Source organism: Thamnophis elegans, chromosome 7, assembly GCF_009769535.1.
Source record: "Thamnophis elegans isolate rThaEle1 chromosome 7, rThaEle1.pri, whole genome shotgun sequence".
Taxonomy (NCBI): Eukaryota; Metazoa; Chordata; class Lepidosauria; order Squamata; family Colubridae; genus Thamnophis; species Thamnophis elegans.
This window is the reverse complement of record NC_045547.1, coordinates 54,238,224-54,258,079: the sequence shown is the minus strand read 5'-3', so window position 1 is coordinate 54,258,079 and position 19,856 is coordinate 54,238,224. Positions and strand designations below refer to the sequence as shown.

The 19,856-nt window shown below is 43.4% G+C and overlaps 1 protein-coding gene across 3 annotated transcripts in view; it reads right to left on the bottom strand.

The window, feature by feature from the left end:
• The window catches only part of NELL2 (neural EGFL like 2), a 144,572-nt gene that overhangs the window by 16,505 nt on the left and 108,211 nt on the right, over positions 1-19,856 (bottom strand). For 2 of the 3 annotated variants that reach the window (XM_032221597.1, XM_032221595.1), the window contains 2 exons: positions 16,055-16,177; positions 15,419-15,514 (listed from right to left, as the gene is read on the bottom strand). In XM_032221597.1, the coding sequence (XP_032077488.1) occupies positions 15,419-15,514; positions 16,055-16,177 (219 nt within the window). The remainder of the gene's footprint in view (positions 1-15,418; positions 15,515-16,054; positions 16,178-19,856) is intronic. The other variant, XM_032221598.1, reaches the window with a different exon arrangement.

Genomic DNA, 19,856 nt, shown 5'->3' with positions numbered 1-19,856 from the left:
TTGCAACTCTTGAACCTAAGACCCTTCTATATGTAGACAGACATTCCAATTCCTGGCTGACTGCTTCAGCCCATAAATGGCCTTGTTCAATTTAAACACCCTGTTAGGCTTTTTACTTTCATACTCTGGTGCTTAAACCATGTAAATTTCTTCCTCTAGTTCCGCATTGAGGAATGCAGTAGTTATGTCAAAATGCCAAATTTTATGGCCATTTGCTGCTGGCAACACTGGTGCCAGCTTTATGCTTTCACTCTTTACAGTTGGTGCAAAAACCCCATTATAGTGCATATTTTTCATCTGTGAAAAACCTTGCTTTATATTGTACCTATGTAGAAAGTACCTGTAGCACTTTCTACATTTACATCCTATGGCTTTGCTCCCCTGTGGCAAAGTCATAGATGTGAACCAGTTATGTTCACCCATGAATTCCATTTCTTTGTCCATGGCTTCTTTCTACTTTACTTGTTCAAATTTCAGTAATGTCAATACTTCCTTATAGTTCCTTGGCTCATACCATATATTACACACTTTTACTTTACTAGCAGAATACCTGTCATGTGGAATCCACTTGTTCCATCACTCTGCCCTGCGTGGCATTGGCTGGTCCTGTGTCTCAATCCTCTCTTGTTTCATTTCTTTTTCAGCTTCTCCTCCCTGAATGCTGACATCATCACTAAGTGATTTACCATCACTAAGTGAGTTACCATCCCTAAGTGGATCACTGTCACTAAGTGAATCATTCCCAAAAAATTGCATCAATTCTGTTCCAGTTTTGCTCTGCAAAGCTAGCAGACCTGGAAATGACTATTCTTTTGCTTCCAAGCGATAACTCTTTGAGCGTGGCTCATAGTCCATAAACCTCGCTCTTACAAATTGGAGCTCGAGGACAGGAGAATTTGGAGGCAGCACATTGACCAACTCTGAGGCCGCCTAGGCCATTCCAATCTTAGGCAACAAAGGTAACTCCTGTATGAGTTAGCCAAAACCCTACCCAAAAGGAACAAATATCTACTCCTTTCACAGACCACTCAAGCCCAAAGGTACCGGAGTACTTATCTGAGAAGCTTGTGGGCCCACAGCAAATTCCGAGCAAACTGGCTCTAGGAACTCCAGCCACACTCTGCGGAAAGTTCCAGGAGCTTCCACCAGGCGAAGCCAGAGAGGCAACAGATCCGACCGACTTGACTGAAGTCCCAGCGCCAACTGAACTGCGCAGGTCAGAGAGAGTCTCTAGAGGACCTGCCTACCTGCGTGAGTACATTACCAGCTTGATCAGCCCATCTAAGACGGGAAGGGTGTTACATACTGACAGCCAGTATGGTAGGTTCCACCAATGTCCTCCGATCCGGCAGGAAAATACTCACTGGTGATTGACAGAGCCATTTGACAGCTCCCTTTAAAACAGAGCAGTGCTGGATTGTACATAGTTGAAACCAATAAAGAGCTGTTGTTATTTGCTACGCCTGAGTCTGCCTCATCCATTCCACAATCTAACAAAAAGCATATGAGTTAGGTGATCAACTAAGTAAACAAATCCTGTTTACTTGTTTCTTTAAGACAAACCTAGTTATGAAATGGCAAATTTCCCAAATATGAGTCCAACATTGCAATGATGATTTATTTGACTGATTAGTCGGGAGAAAAATTATTTTAAAGGGCATGTCAGTGTTGGTAAGGTGACAGCTAAAGTAACTTTTTGTATTTATTTGCCAAATAACTGACAAATCACAATTACAAGAAACATTCAGGCCATTACTTGGACCATAATGTGTGACATATGCCAAAAATTTCCTCCCATTTCTTATGTATGAATGCAAACGTGTTGAAGGCCTATGAGAATTTGCAGCATATGGATGTGCTGAGGGAAGAAGTCTGCAGATATTTAGAAATGAATGATTGCTTGCAATCATTTAGGATTGCATAAAAAACAATTGCAACCAACCTGCCTTCCATTGAGGACCTGTATACTGCAGGTGTATATTGCATGAACCAGAAAAAGAGCCGAGAAAATATCTACAGACCTCTCACATCCTCGACATAAACTATTTCAACTTCTCCCCTCAAGACACCACTATAGGTCATTGTATGCCAAAACAACTAGACACAAAGATAGTTTCTTCCCCCATATCATCACTCTGCTAAACGCTTTTTTTCTATTCTAAAAAAAGCAGCTATTAGGATCCATCTGCATACAAGACTGGGAAAGGGACAAGGCTCATCCCATTCATGTCTATAATAATAAACACTCTGAAGGCAGAGCTGCTGACAAACCTGACAAAGCACATAAAGAGAAAAATATGGGAGGATAAAATTAGTATTGTGGCTGTGATGATTTTTCCAGATTATATGTTCAGTAAAATATAAAAACAAAAAAGTAGTTCATAATGTGTTGAACCACTAAAAAATCAGAATCTCTTAACACTTTGGTTGCAACATCTGGGGTAGACATGAGATAATGAATTGAAAATTATCAAGAAGAGCCTTCCTGCTTTTGGAACAGGCTTAACTCACTGATGCAGAAGTAATGTTTCAATTTATTTATCAAATTTAGGTATTGGCCATCTCACTCTCAGAGATGTACAGTGATTCAAAGCAGTTCCATGGTTCCATACAGTCTGAAAGATGTTTATTAGTTCATTTTATTTCAAAGGTGAAGAAATATTGAAGAAGGACATGGTGCTACTGTGCAAAGTTCAGCTCTCTTATCCCGGAGTCTTTTGGAAGTGGGCGGCATACAAAACTAATAAATACAAATACAAATACAAATACAATGTTCAGTCAGCAGAGGATATTGAAAAAATAGAGGGAGAGATTTCCAAGCATCAGGTTGGAGGGGAAAGAAATTATATTGAGAATCCCTATCTTAGATGAAAATCTAGGTTTCATTTTATTTAAAATCTACAGGATTTTTCTGGGAGAATTTGCTTGCAGGTTGGGAACCAATGTCATTAATACATTAAGTGGATTGGATGAACAATTCATTTTTAAAAAAGCTACTGATGCCCAGAGCAGCATCTACACTTACCATTAATGGAATTATGCAAATTAAAAGAAATAAGTATGGTCTAATATTATCATTTAAAAAAAAAACTTCTCAAAATCAGTGATGTTACTAACAAGCTGGCAGCAGCATAAATTTTACCCTGATCAGGTAACATTATACTATTGTGATAAATTATCTATACTCTGGATGTATTTTCTTTCACCTTTGCAATTGTTTTAAGGGCCTTAAACAAGAGTGATGTCAGATGCATAAATCTGCCATTCTTCTGGTTACATTTATACTTTATTATACTTTGTATACTTTTATACTCTATTGCTTTCTCCCCTGTGTATCCTGTATCCTGTAGCCTAGGGGTGAAATTCAGCATGTTCTGACAGGTTCTGGAGATCCGGTAGCGGAAATTTTGAGTATTTTGGAGAACTGGCAAATACCACCTCTGCCTGGCCCTGCCCCCATCTATTCTCTGCCTTCTGAGTCCCAGCTGATCAGGAGGGAATGGGGATTTTGCAGTACCCTTCCCCTGGAGTGGGGTGGGAATGGAGTATCCTTCCCTTGCCATGCCCACCAAGCCTAAGGTGACCAGATTTTCAGATTGGTAAAGAGGGACACCACTGACTGGGGGGGGGGGGGGGGGCGCTTGATTAAAAATTTTATATTTTGTCAAAAGGTCACCCCAGGACACTGAAATCAGCATAAATACGAATCTGTTGCCAAACAAAATTTTGATCATGTGACCATGAGGATGCTGCAACGGTCGCTAAGTGTGAAAAATGGTCGCAACCATTGACTTATAAATAGACTAGTGTTCTGAAAACCTGACCTAAATTACTATATATTTTAAATAGCTGTAAAGCTATGCTGAAAAAGTTATTCTGAAGGTATTGTGATAAATTCAATAAAAAGACGGGAATTCTTCATGAACTTAAGGAGAAATGAGAGTATTGGATAGTAAATGGGCAAATAAAATTACCAATCAAAGAGAATATTTGCACCTCAGGGTTGAAATGAGATGTTCTCTCCTACTCTTTCCTCTTCCTCTCTTCTCTCTCTGTCTCTCTCATCCTCTTTCTCTTTGTCTCTCTTCTCTTTCTCCTTCTTTTCCATTCTTCCTTCACTTATTCTTTCTTTCTCCCTTCTCTCTCCTCTTTGTCTCTTTCTGTCTCTCATCCTCTTTCTCTTTGTCTCTCTTCTCTTTCTCCTTCTTTTCCATTCTTCCTTCACTTATTCTTTCTTTCTCCCTTCTCTCTCCTCTTTGTCTCTTTCTGTCTCTCATCCTCTTTCTCTTTGTCTCTCTTCTCTTTCTCTCTCCTTCTTTTCCATTCTTCTGTCACTTTCTCTCTCCTTCTCCCTTCTCTCTCCTCTTTGTCTCTTTCTCTCAGTCTCTCTTCTCTTTCTCCTCCTTTTCCATTCTTCTATCACTTTTTCTCTCCTTCTCCCTTTTCTCTCCTCTTTGTCTCTTTGTCTCTCTCTCTCACCCTCTTTCTTTCTTTCTCTCTCCTTCTTTCCCACTCTTCTGTCACATTCTCTCTCCTTCTCTGTCTCTTTCTGTCTCTCTCCCCTCTTTTTTCTTCCTCTCTCCCACTCTTTTATCACTTTCTCTCTACCACCCAACCTGTCCCCATACTTATCTTCGACTGATCATGTTTGCAATAATTTACCTTTTCTAAATAGGCGCAGTTCCCTTACCAGATCCCTCGCTCACACACACACACACAAAACCATTTTTCTCCAAACTTTGGTCACAGCATGGTTCTGACTTCGGCTGGTGGGAACAGCTTTCCCCTTTCCCCGTCCAGTTTGGCAACAAGTCTAGCGGAGGGCTGTCCCCATCCCCGGTGACCGGGGTGGAGCGGGGATAGCGAGAAGGCAGGCCCGGCTCTTCTTGGCTTCTGCCTCTCCTAGCAGCATACAAGAAACCCCGCGATCTCCGGTCTCTCTTAACTTAGATACAGAAACTAAGCCCGGCGCCTGATACAGACGTCACAAGGGAAACGGCCAATAGGAACGGCTCGTGGTCACAGATCAAAAGAGGAGATCCGCCCGCTCACACGCTACAGTAGCCAGCCCAGCGAGCTAGCAGCTGATGGGCGGGGGAATGAATGAGCGGCTCACTCGTTCCCCGCCCATCCGCCCGCTCACACGCTACAGTAGCCAGCCCAGCGAGCTAGCAGCGGATGGGTAGGGGAACAAATGAGCGGCTCACTCGTTCCCCGTCCATCCGCCCGCTAACACGCTACAGTAGCCAGCCCAGCGAGCTAGCAGCTGATGGGCAGGGGAACGAATGAGCAGCTCACTCGTTCCCCGCCCATCCACCCGCTCACACGCTACAGTACCCAGCCCAGCGAGCTAGCAGCTGATGGGCGGGGGAACGAATGAGCGGCTCACTTGTTCCCCGCCCATCCGCCCGCTCACATGCTACAGTACCCAGCCCAGCGAGCTAGCAGCTGATGGGCGGGGGAGGGTGGCGGCGGCTCGTGCAGAGAACCGCTCGGTTCCGGAGCTTCTGCCGCCCGTGGCGGTGCAGCACAGGGGCTGGCTGTGACGTGAGGAGATGAAATGAACTCCGCAAACGGGGAGAAGGAGGAGAGGAGGCCTGTCTCCTCTCCATAGCGCCTCCCGATTCCCACTGGTACCAATCTATAACATGATTACTCACCAGTGAGTAAGCGCAGCTGCAACCAAAAGACGAAATGAAATGGAGACTCGCGCAGGCGTGCTAAGCTAAGTGGACTCCAGCCAATCAGTGAACTGGTTGGGATGGAAAATTTTCAGCACGCGGCGTGCTGAAAATTTTCCATCCCAGCCAGCTCACTGATTGGCTGGAGTCCAGGCCAATCCAATCAGTGAGCGGCAGGCTGGGCTGGCTTAAATTTGTAGGATAGAACAGAATGATGAGCCAGCCCAGCGAGCTAGCAGCTGATGGGCGGGGGAGCGAGGGAGCTGCGAGCGCCAAAAAAAGCGTGTGTTTTTAAGAACCGTGCGGGACGCGGGAAAATTTATGAAAAGGCATGGCTGTCCCGCCAAAAGCGGGACGTCTGGTCACCCTAACCAAGCCATACCCACAGAACTGGTAGTAAAAAAAAATGAATTTCACCACTGCTATAGTCTGTTGGTTTATAACCTTTAGCCTAGCACCTAGGCACTCTGACATTTTCTCACCTTTTGGGGAATGTAAGGGGAGGGAGGGCCATGTGGGTTGTATCACTCAAAAGCTGGCAAATTAGCCTGAGAAAGTTCCCTTATTACTTTCTGAGAGCAGCCAGTACAATACCATCTTCACACCCGCGGATTGGCTGAATCCACACTGGACTTTTGGGAAGGGTTTCTAATTCCTTTTATTCTAACTGTATGGCCTGGGGACCTCAGAGCTTGCTTTGATTTCTCCTTACTTTCACTCCTGTTCAATAAAAGGTTCCTTTTGAAATGCCAAGTTTCAAGAGTCTTTACTTTCTTCAATAAGGCGGAGAGGCCAGGCCTTACAAGTGGTTTGATGTGTGATTAATAATTCACTAAAATGTTTTACCAGAAGAAGTTATGAATTCTCATAATGGAATTCTCAGCTATCTCCTTAATGATATCTCCACTGATTAACATAATAAAGTAATTTTTATAATATAGCAATTACTCCTTTAAAAAAAATAGTTGTTTTCATTAAAATAATCTTCATGAAGAACATTGTAACCCAGTTGAATATTGTGCAAAGTAATATTTGTATAGGTAGGCAAATTGCCATTCTGTGATGCTGGTGGTCAATCTGTAATAAAAACCATGATCAATTAAAGACAACAAGTATATCACCTGTTAATTCTGAATATGTCTGCTATTTGGCTTTCACAATCTCTATAGACTAGTTATGAATTGTATTTTTCATGCTAACTTAATAATTTTAAAATCATTAACAAAATAAATGAATAGAATAATATTTGAGGAATCATGATATTATGAACTCTGATATAAGATAAGCAGATTTGAATCTCTTAATATGAAAATTGAATAATTCAGATTTTGCACATGTCTGAGTTTTGTGATATAGATTTATAACTTTAAAATTAAATTTGAGGATAAGTTATGTTTTCAAATGTGTAAATGTATAGAAATATGCTTAGAAATATATGTTTTGCATTATTCTTAAATCATATTTAAATATTTGATTGCATAGTTCTATGTACATTTCTAATACATGAATGTATCTTCTTCAATATGGATGTATTTCAAACATAGCATATTCATAGAAATTTATCTATAAATATCTATTTCCCAAGATTTGATTTTAAAGCTGCAAATTCCACTAGTGTTTTACATGCCAATAAACAAAACAATATTTATACCTTTGTGTGTATAGTGTATAGACATACCACATTTAAACCAGATATTGTTATTTCAAGTTATATTATGGATTTTAGATTCAATTTGAAAGATAAAACAATCTAGACACATTTTGATAAATGGAAACTGTTTAAATAAGGTATCACACTTTTGAGCAGCTATATGATTAATTCTTGCACAATCACTTTGCATGAGAGCAAATGCAGATATAAGAATTATTATTTTTACAGCAGGCAACATGGCTTTCTAAAATGGCAGACCTAAATATTTTTATTTGAAAAGGTTCAGAGTCTGTTGCAAGGCCCATCAAAATATAAATTTCTTAAATTTCATTCAGTTTTCCACATTGTCAAAAAAAACCAGTAGTATATAAGTCACATGCATTCTGAAGCAAACAACAAATCATGAGAGTTTATTTAAGATATAATTAAGATAATAGATGTTTATAATGTATAATATAAAATATGTAATATAAAATTTATACAATATCAAAATTAATATCAACACAGGCATGAATAAACTTAATGAAAAAAATAGATGTGAAGAGCCAGCTTTTCAACATGTACCGTATTTTGGAGTATAAGACGCACCTTTTTCCCCTCAGAAAAGAGTCTGAAAATCTGGGTGTGTCTTATACACTGAATACAGCATTTTTTGCCTTCTGAAACCCTGTCCCCTTCACCAAAACGGCTGTGCATAGCCTTTGGGAGCCTTGCAGAGTGCTCCTGGGGGCTGGGGAGGGCAGAAATGAGCGAAAAACAGGCTTTTTTTTTGCTCAATTTTTCCCTCTCCAGCCCCCAGGAGCACTCTATAAGCCTCCTAAAGACTGCATGCCCTTTTTTGACAGAAAATGGGTCAGTTTTTGTGAAAAATGGGCCGTTTTGTGCTAGTTTGGGGGGGCACCCTCTAGGAGCACTCTACAAGCCTCCTAAAGGCTATTCATGCCTTTTGAAAAAAAAAACTCGGCTCGTTTTTGCAAAACATAGACTGTTTTTTGGGAGGTCTGCAAAGTGCAAAAACTTTTTTTTTTAATTTGCCTCTTCAAAACCTTGGTGTGTCTTATACTCCAGTGCATCTTATACTCCGAAAAATACAGTATATGTTGGGTGGACAGGGGGGAGGGGAGCTAACATAAATCTATTTAAAAACAGGTTCATCACAGTTTAGTTTCCTGGAAAGCTTTTATGTTTAGAAGGAATGAATTGTTTTAAGATTATTATTAACAAGTTTTATTTCTCATATATACATGACTAGTTGTTAATTGCCTTGCACTCACGAGAAGTTTTTTTTACTGTACTTTACTGGAGGCCTCAGTCTCCAAGGCTCCGGGGCTTCAGGTGCCCTGGGAGGGGGTGGGGGAAACACTGCCCAACTGTTCCCTCCAGAAGCAACCTCGGAAGGTTTTCTTTACTGTGCAAGGGCCAGGAGTTGCTCCAAGGCTGCAGCTTCCAAGGCTCCGGAACTGCAGGTGCCCAGGGAGGGAGAGAAAATACTACCCGACTGTTCCCTCCAGAAGCAACCTTGGAAGTTTTCAAGCTTGTCTAGAGAGGCGTTTTTTTTTTTTTTAAGAAAACCCCAAAAAGGCCACAAGACCCAGAGCTGCCAGTCTCCAGCAAGATATGCATCTCACAGAGCAGAGAGCATGATGCTCCCCGGTGGGAACAAGAAAATAAAGCTCCTTTTCTCAGGCGGTGTGGGGTGGAGCTAAAGGCTAACCCAGAAGGGGTGGTTGCTTGGTGTTTGCTGCTTCTTCTGGCTCAGGAAGAGGCAGCTTGGCTGAGCCAATCTCTATCTCCCTGTTGAGAGCTCACCCACACCTCCCCACCCACTGCTTGGAGCTCACCACTGCTCAAAGCGGCAGGGAGGCGGGCAGCTGCAATGCTGGCGGCTTCAGGAGACATTGGCCAGTGGGGAGGGGAGGCTAGGCAAGTGCCAATGCTTACTTGTGTGTAGGCAGGAGGAGTCAGTTCTGTGGATCCATGTGGTGAGCATCCAAGCGGGCTGGTTTGGAGGCATTGCCAGCCAGCTGTCACTACCGGTTCGGTGACCCACGCCCTATTACCACTACCAGTTCACCTGAACCAGTCTAAACTGGGAGCAACCCACCTCTGGTATGTATGTATATGTATGTGTGTGTGTGTGTGTGTGTGTGTGTCTGTTCCAGTGTGTGTGTTTATACTGTATATATGTATATTTGTTCTCTACATTATTCATTCATTTTGCTTTCTGATCAGACTTAGTTGACAGGAAAATTCAGTGTCTCTTTTGCAAAATATTTTAAATTACTTTTTAAAAAGTGTACCACAGTGCATTTTCTTATGGTATAAACAGGTTTCTGAAATTGATCCAGGGTAATTTATTTAATCCTGATTCATCCCTACATAGTGAAAAGCACAAACTTTAATGATATCCTGCTTTCTCTCAGATGTCTTTAAAAAGGCATGAATACTGATCAAAAGTGGAAAAATACATTGATTAATGGAAATAAACTAAGATACGCTGAGAATGTAAAAGTTCCTAGGCTTTAGTATAGTAGAATTTGCAATAAATGTTGAGGAGTGTTGAAAACAACTTGTTTCTCCCTTATTAAGTGTTCTGTCAGTGTCATAGTATGTAGAGTAGGTACATTAATTGGTTATTATATTTATTTTTATAAAGAGAAATCTTATTATTGATGATTATTTTAAGGAAAATAACATTTTTAGGAAAACATTTGTCAGTTGGTTAAGGTTTCACAAGACTAATATAATTTATGAAGGTTAACCAGTCAACTAACACTAAAAAAAAATGAATACCGTATATACTCGAGTATAGGCCGACCCGAATATAAGCCGAGGCACCTAATTTTACCACAAAAAACTGGAAAAGTTATTGACTCGAGTATAAGCCTAGGGTGGGAAATGCAGCAGCTACCGGTAAATTTCAAAAATAAAAATAGATACCAATAATGTTTTTGAATATTTATTTCAAAGAAAAACAGTAAACTAGCGGTCTATTCAATGAAATACTTCACTCACCTCATGATGCTGATGTCCCGCTGTGATGATGATGTCCCGTGCAGCCGCGGGAGCGATGTCCCGCCTCCTATGACACACGGCACAGTGATTCCTATCATTGGATCACTGTACCAGAGGAGGTGGGACATCGCTATGTGGCTGCTTGCCATAACAAGGAGGAGGTGGGACATCGTTGCAGAGCGGCAGGAGGGGGAGGAAGGGGAATCGTAAGACAGCCCTGCATTACATTAGAACGTGAGGAGGGGGGATGGTGCGGTGCGCGCTGCGCGGCAAACTGACACAGAGGGAGGGGAAACTCACAGGGGCACTGGGCCATTCACGAGTGTCACCCAGCGGCATGGCCCCGCCCCTTTTTCTCCTCCATTTCGGGCAAATTTTTCACTGACTCGAGTATAAGCCGAGGCGGCTTTTTTCAGCCCAAAAAGTGGGCTGAAAAACTAGGCTTATACTCGAGTATATACAGTAACACTGAGCAGCCATTTTGCTAGAAGCAGGATAGAAAGTTCAGTGCAATTTTTAATTATTGGTGTGGGCCATTCATTTTCTACTACAGTACAGTGTGTTTATATGAGTATCTTCCTCAATTTAAAAATTGAATAAATACCGTATATACTCGAGTATAGGCCGACCCGAATATAAGCCGAGGCACCTAATTTTACCACAAAAAAACTGGAAAAGTTATTGACTCGAGTATAAGCCTAGGTTGGGAAATGCAGCAGCTACCGGTAAATTTCAAAAATAAAAATAGATACCAATAATGTTTTTGAATATTTATTTCAAAGAAAAACAGTAAACTAGCGGTGTATTCAATGAAATACTTCACTCACCTCATGATGCTGATGTCCCGCTGTGATGATGATGTCCCGTGCAGCCGCGGGAGCGATGTCCCGCCTCCTATGACACACAGCACAGTGATTCCTATCATTGGATCACTGTACCAGAGGAGGTGGGACATCGCTATGTGGCTGCTTGCCATAACAAGGAGGAGGTGGGACATCGTTGCAGAGCGGCAGGAGGGGGAGGAAGGGGAATCGTAAGACAGCCCTGCATTACATTAGAACGTGAGGAGGGGGGATGGTGCGGTGTGCGCTGCGCGGCAAACTGACACAGAGGGAGAGGAAACTCACAGGGGCACCGGGCCATTCACGAGTGTCACCCAGCGGCATGGCCCCGCCCCTTTTTCTCCTCCATTTCGGGCAAATTTTTCACTGACTCGAGTATAAGCCGAGGCGGCTGTTTTCAGCCCAAAAAGTGGGCTGAAAAACTAGGCTTATACTTGAGTATATACAGTACATAATTTCTTATATGAAGGTTAGGGATTTCTCTAATTCTTTAGAATAAAATGAGATATCAAAGATTTGTGTGTATTTGTGTGGGGGAATGTCCAACAGAATGGGCTTCACAGCCCATTGCGACCACTGGGCTAGCCCTCCAAGAAGCAGGCATGTGGCGGCGGTGGCACCAGCAGCAGGCACAGTCAGGGGAGGAATGTGATGCAGACCACCGGACGTGCCTGCTCCATCCCACTTGGCTGGGACAGGGTAGGTGGCTGCATGCCTCCCCCCTATGCTCTGCCTCCAGCTACTGCCACCATTATGGGCTGAGACAAAGTGAGGCAGGAGTGTGGGGCGGCTGCTGCTGGACACCATTGGCCTGCCTACTCCAGCCCGTCTGTTTTTGCTTATGGTTGGAGAGCAGGTCCCCGCTAGTCATCTCCTTGGCCCCCTCATGGGTCTGAATGTGGACCACGTTTCCTTCATGCAGCTATAGGCTGCTACCACCACCAAGGCTGCCAGAAGCTCATGTTTAGGCTTCTGTTGCCGCTACTTGGAGCAACAGGCCCACCTAGCATGAAGGAGATGAAGTGGCAAGCTAGAAAGGCCAAGTAGAGGTGGTACAGCATGCCCAGACCCAGCAGGTAAAAAACAGCCACTACAAGTGGGGAAAGCCAGATTGTCATCGACACCATGGCTGCCCAGGCCCAGCCAGGATCACATGCTTCCCCCCCCCATCTCTGATGGTCCTGGGTGGCCATGGTGCTTATGAACATCTGTCTTTCCCCACTCATAGTGGCCATCTTTTACCTGCTGTGCATGCACGACCACCTCTACTTGGCCAATCTAGCTGGCCGCTTTGCCTCCTTCAGGCTGGGTGGATCTGATGAGTGGTGGCGGTGCCAGCTCTCAACTGGGCAAACATGCATTGGGTGCACAAGGGGAACATGCTCCACACACAGGCCAAGGGCAAGACCCACAAGGGGGGCGAAGAGAAGATGACCATCAGCGATCTGCTCTCCAACCGCAAACCAAAAGAGAAAGTAGGGCAGAGGTCTGCATCATGTTCCTCCCACTGCCACCTCCCCCTGCTGCTTGGATGGCCAGTCCAGTAGTGGCAGCAGATTCCAGAGCCACAAAATGCACCAGCTGTGGGGCTGGCAGGTTGGGGCTGCATCCAGAAACAATCAGCCCACATGCACAAAGAGCAGTGAGTGCACATTGGCCAATGATTTCCAGCTTCAGATACTACCCCCTGAGTCTCCCTCACCTCATTCCATGGGATGAGCCTCCTGCCCACTGCCTTACCTGGAAACCCCTGGATTCCCTCCCCAATCCCTCTCAGCCCCCACAGGCACCCATTCAGCCAAGCGACAAGTTGGCTACACTCCCTGGGCCAGGCTGTTGGTTGCGATCACCTTGGCCATGCTCTATCTCCCCCCTGGCCCTGCTGATCCAGCCCTCCATCAAATCTAGTTGGATATCCCTGATGTAGGGCCTAAGCTTATGGTTCACCATGCAACTAACTCTGCCCCTAAGGAGGAGAGTGGATGATTTGGAAACCTCAATATGAATGGACCTAAGAGAGAACTCCTGAAATACGGCAAGAGATAATAATGTCTTAGAGAATCCAACATTCATGAATTAATAAAGACTTCGTTTAAATCCAGACTTCACTCTCCTTGCAGAGTCCAAAAATATTGCAACATTCATCTTACTTCTTTTGTTAAATATCTAATAAATTTCTAGTGGGAATTTTCAAAATCTGCTATCTAATTTTCAAAATTGGCCTTCATAGGGAAAAAAGAAAATACAACAGAACTCAACATTATAGCAATAACTTAACTACTCAGAATTCTAGGACGTGAAATGCTTTTCAAATAATTATTTTCTTTCATCATTTCAAGGGGAAGACTTGACATTTCTTATATTTTTACACACAATATCCATTAACTGCAAATAAAGGTATAGTCAAGGGAGAATAATTACACTCAAAGAATTTTACAGAACAAGGAGAAAATCAGATTAATTCCTGAAAAAAATAATGAGTATGTGGATGAGTTTATTTTTTATATAATACTGAATATAGAGCTGTGATGGCAAACCTATGGCACGCAGAGACATTTGTTAGGGCACGAGAGGCATTTCCCTGTCAACTCCAGACTTCGCCCTTCATTTTTGCCCATTTTTCGCCCTCTGGAGGCTTCCCTGAAGCCTCCGGAGAGTGAAAAATGGCTCTATGAGCAACCTGGAAGACCATTCCAGAACTTCCAGGTTGCATATTGGGCCGTTTTTCACGCTCTAGAGGCTTCAGGAGGCATCCCTAAAGCCTCCACAGGGCGAAAAACAACCCAACGCATGAACCAGAAGGTCAGGAACAGACTTCCAGTTTGTGCATTGGGCTGTTTTTCTCCCTCTGGAGGCTTCAGGAAAGCCTCCTGAAGCCTCCGGAAGGTGAAAAACAGCCCTACAGGCAACCCAGAAATTCGGGAATGGACTTCTGGGTTGCTCGTAGGGCTGTTTTTTGCCCTCCGGAGGCTTCAGGGAAGCCTCCTAAGGGTCTTTGTAGGGGTGGGGAGGCTGTTTGTGCCCTCTCCAGGCTCCTAGAAAGCCTCTGGAGCCTGGGGAAGGTGAGAAACTGGACTACCATGTGCCAAAATCAAGGGGAGGGCAGGGACCACACACGCATGCATGCATAGAATTATGGGTGGGGCATGCCCGTGCATGACCCCCTGTGCTCCCCCCGCTTTTGGCATGCGATGGCAAAAAGATTAGCCATCACTGGTATAGTTTATAGAGTAGTGGAGATAAATCTATAGTACCCCTATACTGTAGTACCTTTTCAGTAGCTATTCAAGTATTCTTATACTGTACTGGTATTTTTTAGCCCTATATACATATTCACAGATTTCTTATAACATTAAAGGAAAAAATGAAGTCAAATATGATAAAATGTGCTATACTAACCTATGCATGTTTCAAAGGAAAAATCTATAATTTTTCCATATTGAAAAGCAAATGACCAGGCAATTTTTAAAAACAGCAACATCTTTTGTAATAAAGAACACTGAAATCTGAATAAATTCTTTTCATAATTACATCTTATGCTTATGTCTTGATAGCAATTTAAAATGTATCATATATTATTTAAAAATTGATCACATGTACATAAACAGCTAAAATAAAGATTACCATGATGCCACTCTTTATACAGTGTTCACTTTTACCAGTCAAAACTAGAATAATTTGTTAATGTAGTGTTAACTACTGATATTTATGGCTACTTCTATTTTGGTTGTTATTTAAAGCAACAATTTACTCTCTGACCAGCTAGAGTAGAAGTATAAGGTGCAGATTAGGTCACTAGAAAATAATGACATCAGTTTTTTTGTGGGGGGCTGCTATTTTCATTTTTTTTAAGGGTGAGATTGGGAATGGGAAACTTAAAAAAGCAAATTGCTCTGATTTCTGCCACTATCCTAATTGTTGCTGCAATTTGGTAGCAAAATTACCAAATTTCAGCAGTGTAATTTTTAATGTGGCAATGGAACCGGATTAAGGATGAAAAAAAGGAGTTTGCTCTCCTACCCATTTATATCCTTTAAAGAAAAAAATGTTGACAAAAATGAACATTTTTTTTAGCTCTATTTTCATAGCGTAAGCTTCGGGTTCATAGAGATCCTGACAATTCTTGCCTCATTTAACAGAAACCATGTTGTTCACAAAGATATTCTTATTTTTTGTTATACACAAAACTTCAGTTATATGGTTCGTAAATATACTAAAGGATCTCTTACCGGATTCACAATTTGAGCCTGTAAATCCTTGTGGACAGGCACAGACATTGGAGGCAATGCAAACTCCACCATTTCTACAACCATCCTCACAAAAGGCTGAAATCATTGAAGCAAATTATAAGAGGAAAAATCATAAGATCTTCAATTCTATTTCAAGTGGGAGAGAAAGATATTTTCCAAATATCTGAATAAAAATTATTTGTCTAATTTGAATACACAGTAAATATTATAATCTTCTAAAAGAATCCTGCAAATTTGTACTGAACCTCCACCGGCCCACATGGCTTCAGATATATTTTATCCTTTTTGCTTTGGTGACAAGGCTGCATATCTGCTACAATCATCTTCATCACTCTATATAACCTTTTTCATCTTGGATGATTTCACATAAAAATGTATTCATTATTTTGCTGATATATCTAAATTGATCAAATTTACTTACCCTTTGAATTTTTCAGAACTGCAATCACATTCATATTTCAGGTATTTCAAAAGCAAGTTTAGCACATAAAGTGTGCTAAATCTGGTGCTAAATGCAGCATCAAGAAAGGAAATGGAACTAACAATGGATGGCTGGAATGCAAAGGTTAGAGAAACAAAGGGATTTGAAATCTGAATCATGTTGTGATATCTTACCTTTGCATATGGTACCATTTCCAGTATAACCTGGTTTGCAAATACAGTTATGTCCTCCTACAGTATTGAAACACAATGCATTTTCATCACAGTTCTGTTTATTGGTGAGGCATTCATCATACTCTGAAGGTTAAAAAAAGAAAGCCACAGCATTTAATATTGTAATATACCTTGATATATTCATTTCTGCCTGCATTTTTTCTCATAATTTGGCTGTAAATAAACATCTTAATATATTGAGAATTCTGCAGAAACAGTGGTACTTACCTTGTTTTAAAGTTTGTCTGTAAAGTTTTCTAACAATGATTCATAATGATCGAGCCAATCAGGGGTGGGTTTCAAAAAAAAAAGAGCCGAGGTGGCGCAGTGGTTAAATGCAGCACTGCAGGCTACTTCAGCTGACTGCAGTTCTGCAGTTCGGCTGTTCAAATCTCACCGGCTCAGGATTGACTCAGCCTTTCATCCTTCCGAGGTGGGTAAAATGAGGACCCGGATTGTTGTTGGGGGCAATATGCTGACTCTGTAAACCGCTTAGAGAGGTCTGAAAGCCCTATGAAGCGGTATATAAGTCTAACTGCTATTGATATTGCTATTGCTATAGGTGGTACACCCCGGTACGCACGTACCTGTTGGTCAAATTTAGCATGTCTTCCTGTACCTGTTCTTCCAGAGGCCGCATACCAGAATGCTCCCTCCCATTGCCTGCCCCCTTGATCACTCCCCCCACCCACCCAGTCACCGCTCGCTTGCCCCACCTGTCCGCACCAGGCTTGTCCCTCTAACAGCCGCCTCGCAATAGGGGGTGGGAAATCCATGCAGAGGGAGGAAAACGCATGCATTCCCCACCCCTCAATTGGAAATGAGGCAGCTGTCAGAGAGAAGAGGGCAGCGCATGCTACATGGGCTTGTGCAGTAGCCGAAGAAGGAACAGGATGCGAGGAGTCGGCTGTTGCACAAGCCCACGGGTGCATGCTGCCCTCTTCTCTCTTACATCCACCTGGTTAAAAAGCCAGCCCCCGCAGCATTTTTCCCTGGGGGGCTCTGCAGAACATCCCAAGACCAATACCGCCACGTCTGCCCTCTTTGGGGACAGGTCCTCTTTAGAGGGACAAGGCCCCACTGGTCCCCCGCTGGTCCCCCTCTAGTCCCTTATCTTCTGGCCATGGCTCCATGCTGTGAAAAACATAGGTGCGTGCACACCTCGCAGAATTACAGCCCGGAGCAGGACCAAAGCACTTGTCCCAACTGGCCCTTCCTCCCTCGGAGGGCTTTCAGGCTTTGGAGGGAAGCTTCTGCAGAAACCCAGGTGAGTGAGAACAAGTTCCCACCGTTACGAAGTCTCCGAGGCTGTAATTATATGGGGTGTGTGCGCATACCTATGTTTTCCATGGAGTGAGGCTCTGCGTGGCCAATGATGACTCTGGAGTCCATCCGGGAAGACGAGGAATGCGAGGGGACCCCCTCCCCCATGGATGGGCTCCAGAGTCATTGCAGCCACGTATAGTTTTGCCACGGCTCCACGCTGTGAAAACATAGGTGTGCGTGAAGACCCCATACAATTACAGCCTCGGAGACTTCATGTTTTTCACGGCGTGGGGTCACAGCCGGAAGATGAGGACCTGTCCCTGAAGAGGGCAGATGTGGTGGCATTGGTCTTGGGATGTTCTTAACCGAGCCGAGGTGGCGCAGTGGTTAAATGCAGCATTGCAGGCTACTTCAGCTGACTGCAGTTCTGCAGTTCGGCTGTTCAAATCTCACTGGCTCAGGGTTGACTCAGCCTTCCATCCTTCCAAGGTGGGTAAAATGAGGACCCGGATTGTTGTTGGGGGCATTCTTGTTGCTGACTCTGTAAACCGCTTAGAGAGGGCTGAAAGCCCTATGAAGCGGTATATAAGTCTAACTGCTATTGCTATTCTGTAGAGACCCCCAGGGAAAAATGCCACTGCCAGGTACTTTTAACCATATATTTTGGTCCTATGACTGCAGAACGCTGCAAAAAACCATAAATGCAGGCCAGTTGTTGAGTGTTTCAAATGTGATTGGAATTCTCAACAAGGTGACCACTATGTGTGTGTCTGTGTGTCTGTGTGTCTGTGTGAATGAGAGAGAGAGAGCGAGAGAGAGAGAGACAGACAGACAGACAGAGATAAGAGAGAGATGGACAGACACACGGAGAGAGACAGAGAGAGAGAGACAGAAAGAGAAAGAGAAAGAAAGGAAGAAAGAAAAAAGAAAGAAAAAGAAAGTGGGGGAGAAAGATGAAAGAAATAAAGAAATAAAGAAATAAAGAAAGACCACAATTGAGCCCAAAATTTTGATTGCGAAGCAAGAGCGTCGTTAAGTGAGTTTCACCACATTTTCCAAGTTGGCCACACCCACCCAGTCACATGACTGCTGAGCCACTCCCACAAAACAGGCCACACCTACAGAATAGGTTCTAAAAATATTGAAACCCACCACTGGAGCCAATGTTTTAATACAAAAACCAGTGATTTATTAACAGCTTCATTAGACATTATTCATTAGGCAAGATTTATTTGCAGCCATTTCTTTGCTTTGTTTATATGCTTCTGAACTTTGCCCCTGTTCCTTTCCTCTCCTCAGTCTGTGTCATAAACCATGTTACCCAATAGATACACCCATCTCAAACCAGCTACTGTAATCTAAGATCCGGCTCTGCCGACATTATGCATGGAATGTCAACACGGAGAGTTGACTTTGGATTTAGTAGGACTTGAGTAAAGTAGAAGAAATAAAGTAGAAGAGGGTACCGCTGGATGCGTGAGCCTGGAGTAACACTGCTCTAACAGCAACATCCAACACATCTGCTTCCATCACAAATGGATGGTGGGGTTCACAATGTTTCAAGATGGGCTCCTTCATGAATGCCTGCTTCAAGGCCTGGAAAGCCTGCTGCTCGGGGGTACTCCAGTGGAACGGGGCATTTTTCTGAAGGAGCTGAGTGAGGGGTGCGGTCAGGGAAGCGAAGCTGGGGATAAAGGTCCAATAACAGTTGACGAACCCAAGGAGTTGCTGAATGGATTTCACTCGCCAAGGAGGTTGTGCAAAGACTCAACCTTGCTCAGCTCCATTATGCTCTTAGGAGAGATGTGATGCCCCAGGAACTCAATGGTGGACTGAAAGAATTGGCATTTTTCCAGTTATGCATACAAGTGGTTCTCCCGGAGCCGTTGCAGGATCAGGCAGAGGTGAGGTGCTGCAGTTGGCACTCTCAGGAGGAAGAGTAAATCAAAACATTGTCCAAATAAATAACGACAAACTGATCCAAGATGTCATTATTGTGGTCACCAGTGGCCTGTGGAGCTAGCAGCAGAGTCAGATAGCAAGGAGATTGGGGAGGAACATGGGCCAGTCTTGGAGTCTGGGGAAGGCTTGGACAAGGGCTCTGCATCAGAAACAGAGAGGGGGCCAGAGCCATCTAGGAGTTACGTGCTGTCTCCATAGCCTCCAGAGTCGGACATCAGCAAGGCAGTGGAACAGACTCCCCCTGTTCCCAGTGCGTGCTTGCGCAGAGCTGCCAAAAGGCAAGAACAGTTAAGACAGAAGGGATCACTTGGGAGTAAGGCTGCCCCTCTTATAGGACATAAAGGAAGAGCAAAGGCATGTGAGCCTTTGTAGGAAGCAAATTCGTTCATGCTGGTCAGTTTACCTTCTGAAGCTCCATTTTGACTCTTTGATCTCTGTGGCCTTGTCAAGCTAATTGCCCATTAAATCTTTGGCAGTGTTTCAAGGAAGATAAAGGTGGGTGCTTATCAGCCTTATCCCAAAAGACTTTGGCAGC